Source organism: Panthera tigris, chromosome X (assembly GCF_018350195.1).
Source record: "Panthera tigris isolate Pti1 chromosome X, P.tigris_Pti1_mat1.1, whole genome shotgun sequence".
NCBI lineage: Eukaryota > Metazoa > Chordata > Mammalia > Carnivora > Felidae > Panthera > Panthera tigris.
In genome coordinates, this window is record NC_056677.1 from 86,824,631 (window position 1) to 86,845,498 (window position 20,868).

At 45.7% G+C, this 20,868-nt stretch overlaps 1 protein-coding gene across 1 annotated transcript; it reads right to left on the minus strand.

Moving 5' to 3' along the window:
• Nucleotides 1–6,972: 6,972 nt before the first annotated feature.
• Nucleotides 6,973–16,963, minus strand: RIPPLY1 (ripply transcriptional repressor 1). Its single transcript, XM_007093779.2, has 7 exons — nt 16,785–16,963; nt 15,801–15,876; nt 15,132–15,196; nt 14,430–14,580; nt 10,319–10,383; nt 8,734–8,842; nt 6,973–7,182 (listed from the first exon to the last, which is right to left on the minus strand). The coding sequence occupies exons 1-7, from the start codon at nt 16,928–16,930 to the stop codon at nt 6,973–6,975; spliced, it is 822 nt and encodes a 273-aa protein (XP_007093841.1). The 5' UTR covers nt 16,931–16,963.
• Nucleotides 16,964–20,868: the final 3,905 nt, after the last annotated feature.

Here is a 20,868-nt window from a genome sequence, read left to right on the forward strand (position 1 = left end):
GGAACTGCCAAATAATTTTCCAAAGTAGCTGCTCCATTTTACATTTCCACCAGCAATGTATGAGGTTTCCAACTTTCCATATGCTTGCCAACACTTGTCTATCATTTTTATTGTGGCCACTCTAGTGGGTGTGAAGTGGTACCCATTGTGGTTTTAATTTGCATTTTCCTAATGTCAAATGATGTTGAGCATCTTTCCGTGTCCTTACTAGCTGCTATGGGCTGAATTGTGTTCTCCCAAAATCCATGGGTCTTGTCCAGTTGAGACATAGCAATTGACCCAGGTGTAGGTCTGCATCACTCCATGGCCTGAAGAGGTGTCTGAGTTGCGTCCACCTAGAACCTCCTTTTTGGGCCCTAGAAGCTCCTAATTGCCCTCTGTGGTATTTGGGTAGCCAGCATTCTTTTTTTCCTGCCACACCAGACAGCATCCTCAGAAGCTTGCTGAGGGTTTCTCTGAGGCCTGGCAGAGTTGGCCCTGGAGACCCTGAGGCTGGCCCATCCGGCTCAGAGTGGCTGCCACTGCTGTCTTCAGATCGTGGGGTGTGGGGGTGTGATTCACTGTTGCTTCTGGGTCTGAGCCCAGCCAGTGGCAGCCATGAGAGGGCTCTGGGTCTCTGCAAGACAGGGCTTGCAGCCTGCCCCTTTCCTCCCATCCCCGTTCATGCATCTCCACTTCTCACTGCCCATTCTTTTTTTTTTTCATACTGTATCTCTGAAATCTAGTATGTATTTCACACTTAGAGTACGTCTGAACTTGAACTAGCCACATTTCAAGTACTCAGTCATCATGTGTGGCCAGTGGCTACGGTATTGGACAACACAGTTCTACAGCTTTACCAATTTTTGTCTACTTTGCCATTTACAGGAAGAGGTATGATAGAATTGTCTTATGGCTATGGATGTATCAACTTTTATTCCTATCAAGTTTTGCTTTAAAATTTTTGAGTCTAGGGTACTGTGTACATTAGAATTTTTAACTTTTATCTTTTTCTGCTGAATTGAATCTATTGTCATTGTGAAATGATTCTTGTTATCTCTAGTTCATGCTTCTTGCATAAACCCCTTAAGTCTCTTCCTGACTTACTTGCTATTGCTGTATAATTTAATGCTCCGTATATTGTTGACCTTACATGCCATTATTATTGTTGATTTATACAATGTTTACTTAATATTTACCAATAGATTTACTGTTTTTATTGTTCTTTATTACTGCTTACATGTCTAAGCTGCCATCTTGATCATTTGTATTTGATATTTCTTTTAGTATGAATCTGCTGGTGACAGATTTTTCTCAGTTTTTGTCTGAAAATGTCTTCAGTTCACCTTCTTTTTCTAAATTTTTTTATGAGATAATTTAGATTCACATGCAGTTGTAAGCAACAGTATAGAAAGAGCCCATAATACCTTTACCCACTTCCCAATGGTGACATCTTTCATGAACATGGTACAATATCACAATCAGGAAATTGATATTGATTCAATACACTGACCTTTTTGAGATTTCTCATTTTAATTGTATTCATGTGTGTGTGTGTGTGTGTGTGTGTGTGTATGTGTGTATTTCATTTTATGCAATTTTATCCCTTGTAAGGATTCTTGTGACCACTGCCATGTCCAGATACAGAGCAGTTCTATATCACAAGACACTCTGAGGCTACCCTTTTACAGCCACAGCCACATACCTGCTGCCCACCTCAGCTCCTAGAGACCACTATCTAGTCTCCTTTTCTAAAATTTTATCCTTTTAAACATTATATAAATAGAATCATATAGTATGTGACCTCCAGAGATTGGCTTTTTTCATACATCACAATTCTCCGGAGATTCAGCCAAGTTGTTCTGTATATCCACACTTAGTTCCCTTTTATTGATGAGTAGTAGTCCATGGTATGGACGTGTTTCAGTTTGTTTAACCATTCACCCGATTGAGGTACATCTGGACCATTTCCAGTTTGGGGATAGTATGAATAAAGCTGCTATGAGCATTCATGTACAAGTTTTTGTATGAACATACATTTTCATTCATCTGGGATAAATCACCAAGAGTCCAATGGCTGGGTTGTATGGCATGTACATGCTTAGTTTTGTGAAAAAATGCCATTCTTTTTTCTCAGGGTGGCCATACCATTTTACATTCCTGCCAGCAATGTGTAAGTGATCCAGCTTCTCAACATCCTCTCTAGCATTTGGTCTGGTCACTATTTTTTTTATCTTAGCCAATCTGATAGGCATGTAGTGATATCTCACTGTGGTTTTAATCTGAATTTCCATGATGGTTAATTAATTATGGCCTGAATTGTGCCCCCACCCTGCCCCAAATTTGTATGTTGAATTCCTAACCCCAGTACCTCAGAATGTAACTGTATTTGGAGATAAGGTCTTTAAAGAGGTGATTCAGTTAAAATGAAGCTGTTAGGGTGGAAACCTAATCCAGTATGACTGATCTCCTTATAAGAAGAAAAGGAATCACCAGAGGCACGTGTGCATGTAAAGAGCCTGCAAGAGAGCAGCCATCAGCAAGCCAAGGAGGGAGGTCTCAAAAGAAACCAACCATGCCAACATTTTGACCTTAGACCTCTAGCCTTCAGAACTGTAAGAAAATAAATTTCCGTTGTTGAAGCCAGTTTGTAGTGTTTTGTTCTGGCAGCTGTAGCTGTTGTACATGTAGATGTTGAACATCTTTTCATGTGCTTGTTTACTATGCGTATATCCTCTCCAATGAAATGTCTCTTCGTGTCTTTCGCCCATTTTCTAATTGGATTGTTTGGTTTTTGACTGTTGAGCTGTAAGGGTCCTTTTTGTATTCTAGACACGAGTCCTTTTTTGGCCATGTGGCTTGCAAATATTCTCTCCTAGTATATAGCTTGTCTTTTATGTAATTCATAGGATTTTGATGAGGTCCAATTTATCCATTTTTGCTCTATGCTATGGTGCTTCTGTGTTTAGTTTAAGAATTACCTGACTACTTGTAGATCCCCCCAGTGTACTGCTATGGTTTTCACTAGATGTTTCATAATTTTGTGTTTTACGTTTGCCTGTTATCCATTTTGCATTAATTTTTGCACATGGTGGGGGCTGGGGCTGAGGTTCCTATTTTGCCTCTGCATGTCGGGTTGTTCCAGCACCATGTTGTGGAAAGGCTCTTTCCTCATTGAATTGTTTTTGTGCTTTTGTAAAGAATCAATTGGACGTACTTGTGTGGGTGTGTTCCCTTCACTTTTGAAAGAGGTTTTTGCTGGATATCAAATTTGACTCTGCATTTTCATTTTTTAAGATGTTTCCAGCTGTTTGACAATATCATCGCCTTGTCTGTTGGCTTCTATGGTTTCCATTAAGCTGTCAGTGTTACCATTGCTCTTTTGAAGTTAATCATCCTTTTTTCGATGACTGCCTAACCCTTAGTCTAAAAACAGTGTAAGCTCTTAAAGCAGCATTTGGAAAAAAAGAGAACATGCAGTAAAATCACATCTAATGTTACCATCCTAACCCAACCCCAGATTTGCACTTTCAGATACTGATTTTTGTAAACATTTTTAATATGGCTAATTCTTTCATCCCCTGCCTATTTCTTTTAAATCATACACTCTTCTGTATGCTTTCAGTTGTGGTGTCTCCAACTGCGATGTAATATTCTTGAATTCACAAAAATAGATATACGGAAGACTTGCAGACATCTACATTTGTAATTTTTACCTTCTTTCTTTTCAGTAGTAAGGGATTTTCCTTTCAACTAACTCTTCATGGAACTATTTATGGTTTTGTATATGTCTAAGAGGAGAAAGGTACACAAGTGTATAATATATTGCACAAAGACTAGTATCTCCACCTTTCCGTTTTTTAAAAGTAAGAAGAGGGGCGCCTGTGTGGCTCAGTTGATTAAGTGTCCGACTTTGGCTCAGGTCAGGAGCTCACGGTTCATGAGTTTGAGCCCCGTGTCCGGCTCTGTGCTGACAGCTCCGAGCCTGGAGCCTGCTTCGGATTCTCTTTCTCTCTCTCTCTCTCTCTCTCTCAAAAATAAACATTAAAGGGGCGCCCGGGTGGCTCAGTTGGTTAGGCATCTGACTTCGGCTCAGGTCATAATTTCACGGTTTGTGAGTTCAAGCCCCATGTCAGGCTCTGTGCTGACAGCTCAGAGCCTATATCCTGCTTTGGATTCTTTGTCTCCTTCTCTCTCTGCCCCTCCCCCACTTGTGATCTGTCTCTCTCTCTCTCTCTCTCTCTCAAAAATAAATAAATGTAAAAAAATTTTTAAATAAACATTAAAAAGAGAATTTTAAAAGTAAGAAGAAGCTTTCTTACTTTCAGTAATTTCATTTGTATTCTCATGACTCTGCCTTCATTTTACTTTTTGTTTCAGCAAATGTTTTGGTCAGCTGGACTTTATACTACCATTTTGAGGGTGTTCTTGTGCCTGTGGTAACTCTCATGAATTATTTGTAAGTTTTTCCACCATTTTAAAGAACTTTGTTTTAATTTCCAGTATCTTTTTGGAATTTTAATAGCATGAGTCCATAAAGTGGCTTCTAGAAAAAAAAATGCACTTTCCTAACACACTGCATACATTCAGAGTGACCTATGTTTATTTTACTAAAATGAGCACACAGCCTACCTTTGGGGAAATAGTATAACTGAAGATTCTATAAGCCATTACCAATGGCAACTGTCAAAAGTCACCACTCCCAGCCATTCAAGCAGAGCTACTGCTTCCCAATTCACAGTTTTGCACAAAACAGAGCCTGACAGCTTCCCCAAGTTGAGTAGGAAACAGAGTATCCAGGAAAGGTTGAGCAGACAGAAAAACGGAAATATCTGAGCTAACTCTAGGAGTGAAGCCATGAGCTTTAGTTTCTCCTGTGATTTTCCCTGAATGTCTTTTCTGCCAGATGTCCAAGGGTTTTTTTCCTAGAAATTTCTTGGGCTTGTGTCTGTGTTTTGAAAGGCAGGCTATTATACTGAAGTTCCTTTCATGGTGCTTATTAGAATACAATTACATATAACATTTTACAATTTTCAGAGTGTTTTCGTCATATAACTATTCACTCAAACCTCATTTCCAACAAAGCTATGATGTTGATAGGCTAAAGACTGTCCCCATGTTAGAGATGAGGAAACTAGGTCAGTTGTCCCAGATGTTACAGATAACAAATGACAGCACCTGTACAGGTTCCTGAGTCAAGTCTCCTGATTCTGATGTTCTTCCTTTCCCACAAAAATTGCCCCTACTTCAGAAAATATGTAATAGCCGTGAATAAAATCTGATAATTTTACAAAGAATGGATTTTTATTTTAAACTTTTCTTACCTGTGGAAATTGCTCCTCAGTTTTCCAAATTGATAATTTAGTTTGAATGGATCTGTTTGAGCAGGGGAAATGTTCAGTCTTAGCCCAAGACAAAGCCCCTGCTCCCAGGCTAACAATTTCACTACATAGGTCACTTCTGAGTGCCCATGGAAGAGCTTCCCACAAGCTCAATATAGAATTCGAATTCAAACTGAACTTCCTCCCCAGGGAATCAGAGATCAGTGGAAGGTGAGAAAAAGACTTGGACAAGACCGACCCTAGGCAAACCTTCTTAGGTGTTGTGGGTTCAAGGAGGAGTTTTCAGGCCTGAATCCTACCACTCACCCTTCTCAAAGCTTTCTTTTCAGAATGCTACAGCACAAGGAACAATTGGCAGAACAGCAGGAAAATGTCATTTATTAACAAAGGCTTGACTTGAGAATTCAGCATATGCTTGGTAACCCCCCTCTTCTTTCTATCTTTATGTTGCAGGGTTCTACAGTTTAAAAAAAATGGATTGGAAAATGCAGCTTACGCTATTCCCTTCCCTCTGAATCTGAGAGCCTAAGGTCTTCAGAACTGGTCTGACCTAAAAACCCAGAGGTGGGGGAAATGGCTGTATAGATGTAGATCACTTTTCACTGTGATGGTCTTGCTCACTGATGAGAGGTGACCTTAATGATTCATCTCAGACCAATCAGATGAGTAGCTCTCATGTAGGAAGATCTAAGAAACAGGTATATCAAGCACCTGGAATTGTGGGTGAAAGTGTTTACTCTCCACCATGGACCAAAGTGGAAGCATGAAGAGACGGTTAAAAATGTTCTTCTTCTCTAAAGAGAGAGAGACAGAGAGAGAGAGAGAGGGAAATCTTGCTGTTCCACATATGTCTATTGGGGAATGGATTTCAATGCTGGCTCCCTCTCTTGGGTTTCCATGGCGATGAGAGCATCAAAAGCAAGTGACAGCAGAAAAAGAAATTCAGTGCCACCCAGAGATCCAATGCTCTGGGGCAGAAGTAACAAGATTCTCCCTTCAGCAGAACCAAGCTCGGCTTCGGTGTCACATAGAGGCTGAGGAGGGGGTCTTTGCACTCAGTGATGTGTTATCCCAGTAGTGCCTGTGCTGTTGCCAATGTGCTAGAGTGAGAGTGGGGCAGCCCCTGGTACTGACAGTCATGCCTGTCTCGTCTACCCCCAGAATCACGTCAAGCAACAGAGAGCTATTAACAGTTTGCAGTGCCTGCAAACAGGCAGCGCCATCAGCACGCATGTTCGTGGCACATATCAACACTTCACATTCTTTGTACTAAGGACAGAGTTGGCCTTTTGAGCCCCTGACAGCTGTGTCCAACATGAGATGATTGAATAAATCAAGCTGGCTGTGAGTACAGGACAAAAGTTAATTTTTCAGCATCACATGCAGCGTGGCTGGGGAGATAATGCTCACCTCTCCTCAAACCTGTCAGCAAACATTTAATTGTATTCTTGGTAGTGTTGGACATGTGTCAGTCTTGGGCCACATGTCCTGGTAGTTTGCTGCCCTTTCTTTTAGGAGAAGAACCATAGTTTGATCGTTTACTGGGGCTTCAACTTGGCCTCAGTAGAAGCAGGAAACCTGTCGTCAGAGTGCAGTGCTGTGGCCTCTGAACAATAAGCCATGTCCTGGGCTATCGATGCTTCATGTTTAGCTAGAGCTCAGGGCCCTGGGCAGTTGCAAGGGTTGGTGGAAAAGCACCGAACTCCACAAGACTCTGGGGTCCAATCTTAACTCTTGCGCTGACTTGCCGTGCAACATTGAACAAGTCACTTCTGTTCCCATCTTCAATTTCCTCATTGAAAATTGGGAACATATGGGAAGTATTAAGAGATTTGAATGAAATTGTGGATCTAAAGCTGCTCTGAAACACATAAAGAGACTATGTAAAGTAAGCTTATTAACATTCACAGGATAGTGAAGGACAAAGATGTACAGTCCAAGATTCTTTAAAAGTATATATGGAGAGGGTCCCTTGGGTGGCTGAGTTGGTTAAGTGATTCTTAATTGCAGCTCAGATCATGACCACATGGTTCCTGAGTTCAAACCCCACTTTGGGCTCTGCACTGACACTGCAGAGCCTGCTTGGGATTTTCTGTCTCCCTCTCTCTCTGCCCTTCACCTGCTCATGTTCTCTCTCAAAATAAATTCTTAAGAAAAGTATACATGGAAGGGGTGCCTTCCATGGCTCAGTCGGTTGGGCGTCCAACTTTGGCTCAGGTCATGATCTCATGGTTTGTGTGTTTGAGCCCCACATTGGGCTCTGTGCTGATAGCTCAGAGCCTGGAGCCTGCTTTGGATTCTGTGTCTCCCTCTCGCTGCTCCTCCCCCATTCATGCTCTGTCTCTCTCAAAAATAAGTAAATGTCAAAAAATGTTAAAAAAAAAGTATACATGTAAGAAAACATGTGTCTTCATCCAGGTCTTGCACACAAGCCTTATGTGAGTGTCTTGACAGTGCCTACCTTGGGGCAAGACAGTGTACCTGGGGGTATCCGGGATCAAATACAGCAAGATAGAGAAGTCAAGAAGAGTCAAAGATGAAACTGCTAAGATGGTAAGATGTGTCAGAAAAGAACAGTGCTTGAGGAGTTAAGATGGCAGGGAGGAGTTAAAAAATAACAGAGCTATATATATCATTGTATCTCACATCTATAATGTGCCATGTACCCTGCTAAGTCCTTTACATGTATTATCTCATTTAATCCTTACAGTAACCCTGTGAAATTAGTATTATCTTTATCTTACAGATGAAGAAACAGGCTTAAAGACTAATGTGCTATTTTGCCCATGGTCACTTAGCTAGCAAGGAAGAGAACCAGTACTTGAACCCAGGTCCAATGAGACTCCAGAGCCTGTCCCCATAACCACCAGGTGCTGAATTGCTGACTGTAGAATCCTCTGGGTAGGTGGGCCTCGGTATCCTAGTGCGAAAGGTCCAGGCTCAGGCTAGAGCTCAACCACTAGGGGGCAGTGCATCTCCTGCTGTTACTAGATCCCAGGTAACTTGCTGGCGCCTTGGGGGGAGCTGGCTGTTCTCTCCCCCAGGGGTGGAAGACTTCGGGAAGAGCCCAGAGCCTGACTCCAGCTTGTTCTTACACTTTCCTTCAGTTCCCTTTTAATTTACACTAGGCCCCAAGCCCCGGTGTCCCCCGTGATGGGGATAGAAATGCCTTTGCACAGTAGTTGAAATTCTCTTCCAAGTATGGCCCAGTAGAGCAGGTGAGCTGTGTGCCCTTATGGCACTTGCATGACTTCTCTAGGGAAATCAGTAAAGGGTAGGAGGAGCCTAGTAGGAGCCAGGACTCTGTAGCTACATTGCCCAGGCTGTCCCCTCAGCTTCCCAACGTCCTGGCTGTCACTTAACTTCTCTGAGCCACTTTCCTATCTGTGAATATGAGGATAGCACCACCTACCCTGCTGGGGTTTGGTGAACCTTGTTTGGGATAAAGCATGTGTGGTGCCGAGCTCGGTGCCCGGCGCACCACCTCGGCCACTGGTAGTTCCTCCCTCTGGACCCAGACTCTTCAGCCAGAAAGAAGCATGCCCAGCAGGGGCCCATTCCACTCAGAGGCCACACAGCACTACGGGGCAGGAACAGAAGTCCCTCATTAGCCCCTGACCCCTGGTAGCCCTGTGCCCGAAGAAGCCCAGGTTCTGTGGGAACCTGCCACTGACCGGGAGGAGGCCCCCAACGTCCCTCCCTCGGTGACATCTTTCAGCATCTGTCAGTTTTTCCTGGCCCAGAATTACTCCTAACCTCTGACTCACTTCTCTCCAGCCAGAACTGAAACTTTTTCTCTTCCTGCCCTCCCACAGATTTAATCCTTCACCAAGCCTGTAGATTTCATCCCCTGAAAGCACAGGGTTCTGGAATGAGACAGAGGTGAATCCTGATCCTGCTGCTTATCACTGGGGTGACATGGGACAAGTATTGTAATCGCTCAAAAACTGGCTCAGCCGTTTATGAATTGTGTTACCTTGAGCAGATTCCTTAATCTTTCTGAGCCTCAGTTTCCTCATCCATGCTAGTACTTATAATTTAGGATTGTTGTAAGGATTAAATGAGATAATACATGTAAAGTGGCTGGCACTTAGAAAGTGCTGTGGATTACCAGTGGTGTGATATGGGGCAAGTTTTTTTTTTTTAAACCACTCAAAGGCTCAGTTTTCCTAACTGTACCCATCCCTCGGGGTTGTTATATGAAATGAGTTAATCCCTGTAAGGTTCCTAGCCATGTGCCCAGTCCATAATAAGAATTCAATAATTATCAGCTGTGTGACTCTTATCCTCCTAGCCACCCCATTGCCTTGTCCCTTCTGGACAAGGCTAGCTTAGTGGTGGAAGAAAGCACTTTCCCTATCCAGAGGGGAAACCTACCCCTAACCCACCTACCCACCTACCCCCGACTATGCCTGCATGGTTATCTAATAGGTAGTTTGTCTCCTTTCCTCCCTAACTGCCTGGTGTAAAATGGTGGCCTGAGGTCCCTATTCTGCCCTGTCAGGAACCTGGTGTTGCCTACTGTGTTTTTGGCTTACTTCCTGCTGGCAAGTCTCAACCTCCATGCAAGCACACGAACCCAGGTACAAAAACCTTGCTCTTAGTTTTTCTCATGCATAAATGGGCATAATAACTATGCCTATCTCCCAGGATTATTGTGATTATAGTGCCATAGGAGATCTTGGGTGTAATAATACAAATAGCAAGTACCTGGCAAAGAGTGTGGTGACTACCACTTACTGAGTACTCACTCTTTCCCAGGGTTTTTCTTTTTTGTTAATGTTTATTTATTATTTTGAGAAGGAGACAGAGAGAGGGAGAGTGAACAGGGGAGGGTCAGAGAGAGAGAGAGAGAGAGAGAGAGAAAATTCCAAGCAGGCTCCACACAGCCAGTGCAGAGTCCAATATAGGGCTCAAACTCACAAACTGTGAGATCATGACATGAGCCAAGACCAAGAATCTGATGCTTAACCAACAGAGCCACCCAGGCACCTGACCTCTTTGCCACGGTTTTGTACCTGGGTTTCTGTGCTTGCATGGAGGTTGCTACAAGCCTTCCCACCTGGGAGTGAACAAAAACACAGTAACAGACACCAGGCTCCTGACAGGCCAAAACAGGGAACTCAGCCACCTAACAACCTTGTTTGGGATTATGACTGGCAACAATTTTGAAACAAGGGCCTGAAGCAGAAAGGAGACAAACTGCCCACTATTGCCACACAGGTTCAATTGTGGGGGGAGGGGAGAGATGGGGGTTGGTAGTACCCACTCGGGTAGAGAAGAGGGCTTTCTTTGCCTAGAGACAGAGGAAAATAAGCAGAGAGCTGACAGCTGAGTTGACACATGAGTGGAGTGGGCCTATGGATACAGCCAGCATTTGGCAGATATGGGAACCTGAACACAGGTACACTGCCTCCAGATATGGGATTTGAACACAGGTACACCGGCCTCCAAAGCCCATGCCCTTAGTCATTATAATATTAATGTATGGCACAGAGTAGGTGCTCAATATTTATTTAATGAAGGAAGTCATAAAGCTGCCTCTTTCTGGAAAGTGTTCGTCCTCCTTGTTTACCTGGGCCCATCCTTCAAAGCCCAGCTCAGATGTAGCCTCACACTCAACTGACGTGCCCTCTCTCAGTTGCTCTTGAGTGGGGGAAATGGGAGGCATTAGTGCTGGAGTGAGGAGGTATAGGGCACTAGGATGGGCCAGCTGAGAGAGCTGGAGGAAAGACTCTGAGTTTTGCACAGAGAGCTGTCTCCTGAGTTTGTGTACCAGATTTGAAGTTGCCACAAGTACTGGATACACCCATGACAAAGTAATTCACACTGGGCTCTCATTAGTCATAACAGTGAATTCCAATCACTTAGCAACCATGTGTGGGGAGGGAGGTTGGGAGCTATTTCAGGGGCAGGGGACTGGGAGGAAAGGTAGATAAAATGTCTGCCACTGACAAATAGCACGTGTGCAGTAAAGAGGAGGAGGGGAGAAAAAGTGAGAGGAGCTCATTCTGAGTTAAGAATTAGTGCTCCAAGGGCTTTAGGGTCTTTAAGCCCCTGGGGATTTAGGGATTTGTAATTCTATGCTATATAATACCCTAAAACCAAGGATATTGGGATTCCAAGGATTTTAAATGCCTACAACCTATGGCACAAGGACTCAAGCAATTTTTGAGCTATGAAATGCTGGGAGCTTAGGACCCAAAACAAGGGTTTTAAATGGAACACTGGACATGTTAAAATACTAATCCGCCTTCGGCTTCAAATCAATCTTGTTTTAACCCTTGGGACACCAGTCTCCAAACCATCTTCCCAACAGTCTAGGGATTCCCGAAGGTGCCTCACAGAGGGGTGGAGAAAGTTAGTTTACTGGAGAGAGGACAGCAGGGTAGGAATTTTGCATCAGCCATTGTGCCTTCTACCAGGGCAACTCCCTCTTCGTTTGGTTTGTATATTGGGCTTCTGCATTCCATTCAAAAGAAGGGTGTTCCTGCTAAAGCACAAAAAATAAGTTTTGAAACCTCTATCCTATGAAAAAGGGGCCAGGAACCTGTAGAGAGTGGCCCAGGAAGCCACATTTGACCTCTTTTTTTAAAAAAAATCACAAAGATTCTTCTGGTAAACCAAATGGTGCCAGAGAGATCACATGGATCAGGATAAATTATCCATTAGTTGAGTAAAGCAGTCATTAGCTGACTCTACAGATAAGCTCATGTCTGTTATAAAATTAATAGTAATCACTACTACAGCTATGATTGTGATGACTACCATCATTTACTGAGTGCTGTTACTATGTGCCAGGGCTGTGCTAAATACTTTACATCTATTGTCTCTTTGAATCCTCACAACAACCCCTAAGAGGAAGTATTACTTTCTCCATTTGACAGATGAGGATACTGAGGCTGTGAGTGGATAAGTCACTTGACCAAAGTCACACAGCTAGCACATGGTAGTTTCTGCTTTACTTATAAGTAAATGGACTAAATGAACTACTTTAGATGGACTAAAAGAACTACAGTGGTCAAAGGTCAACTGTCTGGTGGCCTTCATTAAGGAAATAGGTTAAATCTTGACCAATAGATGGCACCGATGTGTGTTTGGTGGCCTGCTCAAAGTGTGTCCAAGGTCAGGCATTTCCCAGCTAGGGCTCAGAAATGAAGCAGCCTTTCTTAAGTGGAAGGAGGAGGAGATATGGCCAGCATTTTGTTCTGGAGTCAAATGACATTACCTTGCCCTGTTTGTAGCTAAACAAAGATATGGGACGCTAGCAAGTGGAGGGACAGAGGCAGTTCTTTAAGAAGACCTGAGAATCTTTTTCCTTCAACATTTCCTGGGTATGTATGTCCTTTGTGCCAGGCAGCATGCTGTGTGATAAAGTCAAAAGGGGCTATCAAACACAACCCCATCTTACTGCGTAGGAAGAGAGGCAGATGCTATGGCAGAGGAGGTACTGAATATATGGGGACGTCCAACCTGGACTGGAAGGTGTAGGGAGGCTCCTCACAGGAACGTGTCTGAGCTAGTCCTATTGGATGAATGGGAGCTTACAGACATACAAAAGTGTTGAGGCATTCCAGACAGTGGCTTAAAGTCATAAACGGTGTTAGAAAGCATGACATGTTCAAGGACAGACAGCATAGGCTTCAACTGTCAAGAGATGAGTCTGAAGAGACAGGCAAGAACCAGGCTGTTGAACAGCCTAGAATATCAAATTAAGGACTTGGTTTGTGAATATATGAATAGAGAAGCCCTAGATTCTCAAGAGCGTCTGTGATCAAAATAAAAAAAAAAAAAGGATAAATCCAACTGTTGGGGAGTCAGGGAAGAGCCATGGTAAGGTTTTACACAGGGGCACAACATGGTGTGACCTGGTGGCCAGTGAGGAGGGTAAATTGCAAAGGGACCCGCCAGAGGCAAGAACATTAGTTGGTGTAATTGAGGCAGGAGAGGCATGAAGACCTGAGCTGTGGTAGATACAAAGGGAATCGAGGAGATAAAGTTGACAGGGGGTTACTAACCCTCTGATCCTCCCCCAAAACAGGCATATGCTTATCTCCAAAGCTCAACTGAGGCTGTACCTCTCACTCTTCCCCTCAGCCATCCTCCCAACTTTCAAGCTGCTTTTTGGGGGGCCTTTTTGCTACTTTCCTAAGCTGCCTTTGAAGTTTAATCAAGCCTAACTGATTTCACAAGTTGACAGAGAGAGCCTGGCCCCATGCTGGGTCCCTGGCCCTATATTCCCATGGAGTAAAATCTGTCAACTGACCTCAGGTAAGGCAATGAATTGGCCTTGAGCTGGTCTCTGACCCTCTGCCTGTGGCTTCACAACATGGGCATAGTTCAGTTAAGAAATCAGCACAGTTCCAGGAAAAGAACACACATAATCTAGTTTATTTTTCTCCTGATTCGTTTCATACCAACACACAGACCCCAATCGATAGCAGGCAAAATGGAGGGAGGCCCCCAAAAGCAAGCTGATTTTCTAGATGCCCCTTTCCTTTCCTACAAGGCCCATCAGAGAGGTGCCTCAACTTTACTTGTATCTGATGGTTGTATCCCTGGAGGTGAAGCCAGATGTCAGGCTTTCTGTGGGGAGACAGGACTCTGTGGCCAGCTAGAATGCTGGAGAGTCAAAGATTCCCCCCACCACCAACAAAGAGTAACTGTTCCTCTCCACATGGGCATGCGTTGTCTTGATCTGCTTCCAGGGGACTTCGGAAAGCAAGTCTTGCCCTAGAGTTCCTTGGACCTTCTCACTCAACACAACAGCAACACAGACAATGAGGTGCCCGAGGTCTAGGTTCATAGGCCAGTTGAATATAGCCAGAGTTACCTGGTGACTCAAGAGCCCAACTTTCAATACAGAGGGCTATATCCGGAGATTCCTGTCAAACTGATGCTCTAGAGGCTTGCCAAGCATACTAAACCCCAATCAGACTCTGACTGGTTCAGTTTGGGCACATCAAGAGTGGGAAAGGAGGATGAGCTGTAGCTATGTGTGGTGCCCTCACACACTCTTCCAGCCCCTTTTCATCTGCCTTCTCTTTTTTCCTCCTCTTCTTTGTCCTTTTCCTCCTCCTCTTCCTCCTCCTCCTCTTCCTCTTCCTCTTCCTCTTCCTCTTCCTCTTCCTCTTCCTCCTCCTCTTCACTGTTTGAGTCCTCATATAGATTGATGGTGGCCTGGACAGGGAAGTTCTGCAGCAGAATCTCCCCATCACTGTACAGGTAGTCAAAAGAGTGGGATTTAGGCCAGAAGAACCTGTGGACAGAGAAGAAATATGGTCCCTAACTTCCACAGGTCTCATATATACAGGCCAAGAAGGAATCCAACCCCTATACTCCTTCCCTTACCTGCATTAATGAGGTGAAAGGGAAAAGAAGAAAGCAAGCATTGTAACAGAACCTTCTAGATTGTTACAAATTGACCCCAAGCAGGAAGGTAATGTCTGGTGGGCCTATAGCTGTGGGGAGCCCCTGCCCCAGCACCTGACAACTCTGACACAGATCCTACCCCCACCCGCCACTTCAGAAGGTCTTCTAGCCAAGAATTACTTAGCCCTGTGTCCTCCATGTCCTACTAAGTCTTTCTTCACTGACGCTGTCCATAGGGGCTCATTCTTAGGGGTCATTGACGGTGCCTGCAGGGAAGGCAACCTTGGCCAATTCCCTTAACCACTCTGGGCTTCAGTTTCCTGGTCTATGAAAGAGATAGTGGCATTGCCTCCCCACTCCTGCTTCACAGGGATGTTGTGAGGATTTAAAGAGCTAATGGATCTACATCAAGTTCCGAGCTTGGCGCCAGAAGCTTACCTGACAGGGTGATGGAACTCGGAGTTAGCCTTGGTGACTTTGGCACCTGTTGCCCCACCAGTAGCCTGTCCAAAGCAAAAGCTAGCATGTGGGTCAAAGTACGTGGCCAGACAACTGCCTCCTCTGTATCAGAGGTCACAAACCTACAGGTAAGATAATCTAGAAGAAACCTTAGACATCCCTGGGAGCAGCCCTTTCCTGCCCCACAGCAAGAGTTGTGTCCTGGTGTTGGTTGTAAAACAAGGGCACAGAATCCTGGGTGTTGTTTGCTTTTCTGCCCCTATTCTAATACCTGTGTTGTTTGGAGACTGTCCAGGAGACAGAGTTCTAAGCAGCAAAGATTTGGAGATGGGTTTGGGGGAAGAGCACTAGGGTTAGGTGCCAGGAGACCAGGATTCTAGCACCAGCTCTACCACAGACTATCTGTGGGGTCTGCCCAAGTCCCTCCCCTCTCTGGGCACTGTCTCTTCATCTTTCAAACTGCCATGGAAACCTTGGGTCTGCCTTCCTCCAAGAGCCAGAATCAAATGTGCACAAGTCTGTGGAGATGCTATCCCACATCCACAGCCCTGGACCAAGGTCAAGGGCTCTCTGGAAAGGGATCTGGTCAATGTGAATACATGTGGCCGCATATGCATGTGACCATGTGTAACGGGGGCTCAAACTCACTGAGTCTATAAGTTTCCTCACCTCCGTTGGTGGGTCATTTGTAGAGGACAGCCAGGGCCTCCAAAGGCAAGCTCCTCTAGGACAAAGAAGGAGGAGCTCAATCAGTGGAGGAAGGAAACTGGAGCCTGGAAATCCCTGAGATAACAAAAGAGGCTTCCCGAAAACTTGGTTCAGATGCCATCTACTCCAGGAAACCTTTCCTGAGGACCTCAAGCCCAGGTCAGGGGGCCTCCTCCCTGCTTGAACAATGTGATCATTGCTTTTGTCATGTTGTTTTGTAATTATTTTTACTCACCTTTGAGCTTCTTAGGGGCAGATTTATGTTTGATGATGTCTGAATCCCCAACACCCAGTACAATGCCTGGTACACAGTAGGCATGTCACTAAATGTTTCTTGGAATGTTAAAAGTTTGGAGGAATGTGGAAAATATCTTGCCTCCACCTCCTGTTCCAAGAAGTAGAGCTCAGAGTGCTACCATCTTCCTGGGCTGGGGAAAGGGGTCTGAAATATTCTTGGGCCCACTGCTTCCCTGCTGGACTTCCAGAGGTCAGAAAAAAAGCAAATGGAGATCTTATGGTGTGGTTGGAAGGAGACAGTCCCCCAGTCAAAGGCTTCTTGGGACTCTGGTCCTCTTTTACCCCCTCTTCAGCCTGGGTCAGATTAAACTCAGGCTTCATGGCAGTCTCCCCTGTGCTCCTCAGTGGACTGAGGAACTTGGCCCATGAGGCCCTGGCTGCTTGGCTTTCAGCTTTGGCAATGTCCACTGTCCCCAAGTCCCTTCTTGCCACCAAGAGGGATGAGTGAGGTGGGAAGCCAGTTGAGGTATTTCAGCCTGGGATCTGGAAGGGGCAGTCTCTGAGGGCTGTGAGGCTTTGCCTTACTCCTCCATGGAGAGCAGGGGCATCCTGGACATTTCATTTTTTTCCTCCCCCATGACCCCATTAAACCTGAATTCAGGTTGCCAAAGGCCAAGTTCCACTTACCTTTCACTGCCACCTACATGCTGTCTGGAAGCAAGTGGTGATGGACTTAATAGGCCAGGGAGTGCCTCGGGGGCCTGCGGGAGGGCTGGAGCTAGGGCCAGGGCCAGGGCTGGGACAGGGGCAGCAGCAGGAACAGAAGAGTCCATCCTTAGGGGATTGGAAGCCAGGCAGGCTGTAGGGGCTCCTTTTTCTCAGAACCTCTTGCATTCTTCTGGCCTTTCCTTGGAGACCCTTTTATAAGGCCTTCTTGGACTCATAAATTATTCAGGGCAGTGCAGGGCTGGGGGACCTGGGAGGAGGGATGAAGATTTAGAATGGGAGCTCAGGGAGGGGGAGCTGGGTCCCTGGGTGTGAAAGCTCTCCCAGTTGAATAAACAGAGAGTCAGTGGAGGGTGAGGGATTTTCTTTACCTCCAAGTCAGAAAGGAAAACACAAAAGGGGCAAATCACACACCATTTGTGCAAATTCCCCATGCAGTAGCAAGGCCAGAGGGGGGAAAGGAGGGAAGCTCATTAGCACCCCAAACCACAGAAAGTTGTCAGGCACAGAGGGCTGGATAGACAGGCCTTTGTCAAAGCCGGTTCCCAACAAGAAGGGCCAGCTGACCTGGCTAAGGAGAGTGAGGGACTCACACGTCACTTCGGCTCAAACCCCAAAGAGATTTGCCAAGTGGACCTGACATGGGGTGCCTGCCATTAAGCATACCACCTGGGTTAGGAAAAAAGGAGGTTCTGGATGAAGCAGGTCCAGTTGCCTGTGGAGTGAGCCTCAAATCTTCCTTCCATGCCCTTTGCTTTATGGGTCAGTTCATTTGCAAAAGTGCCTGAGTCTCCTCTCCAGCCTCAGCAGTAAGTGGTCCGGTAAAGGTGTGTGGGGGGCATTTCAGGGCTTCCACGTCAGATTCCAAATTTCAGAACTCAGCACCAGGAGCCAGCATGCTAGAGGGAGGAGGGCTGGGAGGCAGGGTTCTGCCTGGCCATTAAGCTGCTGAAGAACCATCCCTGGCCCAGGGGCCTCAGTTCCCTCACGTGTGAGAGGAAGGTGCAGGGTGTGGGTCCAGTGGCCTCAAAGGGCCCTGCCAGCCTGAACACTCTGTGACAGGGCCTGGGTAAATGGGTACTGATCCAGAGGCAAGCTTGGCGGTTCCAGCACAGTCCTTGGCCTTAGCCAGTCTTCTGGGCCTTTGCCAGAAAGCTTCCAGTTACAACTACTGGCGGGCTCCTCGTGCTGTAGAAGTCCCAAAAATATTCCTCCAGAGCTCAGTGTCCAGCACCGGCATAGATTCAGCCTCTTGGATATTCGTCACAGTCAGGTTTGTAATCATCCAAAAACTTTGAAACAACCTCTATGTCCCATAACAGGAAACCAGTTAGATTAATTAGGGTAAGTCTTTGCAACCGAATACTAAGCAGGCACTCACAATCATGTTCTAGAAGTATAATTATCAACACAGAAAGTTGGGGGGAGAGAAATCAGATACCAAAATAGTATGAATAGTTTTATTCAAGGGCCCCTCTTTGCTCCCCTGCCTCCTACCCCCACCCCATTTCAAACCCCAGGGCCACTCTGTGCTTTGTAGCAAAGGAAAATTAGAAACAAATGCCTCACTTTAGAAAGCTGAGAGAAGTTTACTGGGGTTGCTTCTGCAAGTAAGACTATGGGGGATTTTTACTTCTTTATGCTTTCCTGAACTTCCTAAAAAGTTTCACAGGATCTGATGCTCTTTGGGTAGTAAAAAATCAAGACACATGAGAATAAAAAAGAAAGAAAGTAGTGCTTCTCTGCAGGAGAGAACACACTTGGGCAAATAACACTTGTTCTGTGTGACTTCAGAGGGCAAGGCTGAAGCTCATGGTTGAAGCTACAGGCAGACACATTTTGGCTCCATCAAAGGAAAAACATTCTAATAGCACAGCCACCACCTAACCCAAGGGCCTGGCACTGTCCCAGCCCTCAATAAACAGAGGTTTATTATAAGCTCTGTGTCCCCGAATTGTGTAAGTGCAAGCTGGATCCTGGATCCTGGAGAGGGGAAAAGGAGGGCTGCTGGGAGCCCAAGTTTCTATCAGTCTGTCACAGTTCTCGCTATATGTGCCTCTGGAAGATGAAAGTTTGCTTGGACTGCTTCGCTGGCCCAACTGAGGGGTGAAGTTAAGTGGAGGAGCCAGGTGGAAGAAAGGGCTGGAAGGACATGGCATGTGAAGGAGAAAGAAGCAGACCTGTTGTCACTCTTTGAAATCTTTTTGACCTCTAGGTGGCCATGGTCTGTGAAAATAGGCAGGAGGGAAGAGGTCAAGAGAGAAGAGGTGGACATTTCTCAGCCATGCCACCTATCATGCTACCTCTGACCTTGAACCTGTGTTTATTCCCTCACGGTCCTTCACCACTGGCTGTCTAGCCCCTTCACTCCTGTGAGCAGGCCTCAGGGTTCCCCTCATACCAACTCCCAGCATGCTCTCCTGGAGTCCTATTAGCCTTTAGGTGTGTCTGTGTGGCCTTTTGTTCTCCACACACAATGGTTGTCCTGCTACCTCCTAAGAATGGCCACCACCTACCCCATTCAGCTCATGGGAGATGAAGCCACTCGCCCCCTTGTTGGGCTCTCCCCAGCCTGAAGGATTTAAGACCTGCAAGTGTTGCTGGGCAAAAGTGGGAGCCTGGCTGTTTCCCTCTGTGGTCAGCACAGAACAGGAGTGAGATGGCCAGCAGGGTGGCAAGGAAAGGGGTGGGAACAACCAAAATGAATAACTTCTTGTCAGGGTGATTATGATCCTACCACTGTTTCCCTAACAGCCCTGTCATATTTCTGGGTTTTGTCAGTGACTGCTTTGCCAGGCTCTGCTGAGAGGGCTGGGTGCTTTCTCTGGGCTACATGGCACTGGGCATTGCCTGGCAAAGGAATGGTCTAGAAAGAGGAAAGTGCTGAGGAAACTGCCTCAAAGTGCTTACAGCTTAGGTAGGGAGACAAAGGCTGCACAGGGGAAGACGGACTCAACTAACCTCAGCTGGGCCCTGGTACTGCTCAGCCACCCTCCAGCATGGTCCCCTGTCAAGCCCCAGCTCCAGCCTCCACATTTCCCTGGGCTACATTCCAAACTTCCTTCAACTCCCAACCATGTTCCTGCCCCACCCCTCTCCTCCTACTTCCCTGAGAAAACAGAAGCCTTCAAGCATGAATTAACTCAGTGCCCTGCCCAACCCCCCCAAAATTGGCCTGCCTCTCCAACTTCCTTCCCCTCCAGCCCTCCCTTCTCAGGGGGCAAGGTGCCCCTCTCGTTAAAGGCTAATCCCTTTACCTGGGCCTTGGCCTCATCCACCTTCCTTCTTTGGGCCCTTCCTCTAGACGTTGTGCCCTTCTCTTCAGGAAAATTCAGCTTCTTTATACCAGCTCGTTCCCTTCTGATTACAAAATGGAGGTCTTTTTTATCCCCCCAAAATAAGGCCCCTCCCTCCCCAGACGTGTTCCCTTGTTTCTCTAACATGTTCTCTCTCTCTCTGTTTTTCTCTCCTGCCTCCCTCCCTCCTTCTCTCCTCTATTTCCATCACTGTCAAATGTGTTGAAAGGAGAGCCTGTAGACTGCCACTTTCCCCGACTTCTCATATGTACCTCAACCTACTGCAATTGGGCCCTCACCCCATCTTCCTAGTGAATGGGCACTACTAAAGGTCACCAATAACCTCCTAATTGTCAAATCCAGTGATCTTTTTGAACATTGGGTGGCAAAAGACATTGTTGGCCAAGTCCTCATTTCTTCAACCCTCCTTCCTCTGTTGGCCTCCATGATTACTGCCTTGTTTTCCGCCTACTTCTGGAACCACTCTTCTTGATCTCAGTTGCTGACCTCCTTTCCTCTGCCCATTCCCAAATCTGTGGTTGTCAGTTACAGTCCTCAAATTAGGGTGATACACAGTGATATTTCCAATGGGTCACAGCAAAATGGGAAAAACATCCAAAGTAGAGTTTTTCAATAATCTAAACATACTCAGTTATAAAAGACTTTATTCTGAGATTAGGCCTTTCCTATTCTTGGAGGGAGCAAAATATTTTTTTTTGAAATTATAACAATGGTGGATATTAGCTTTT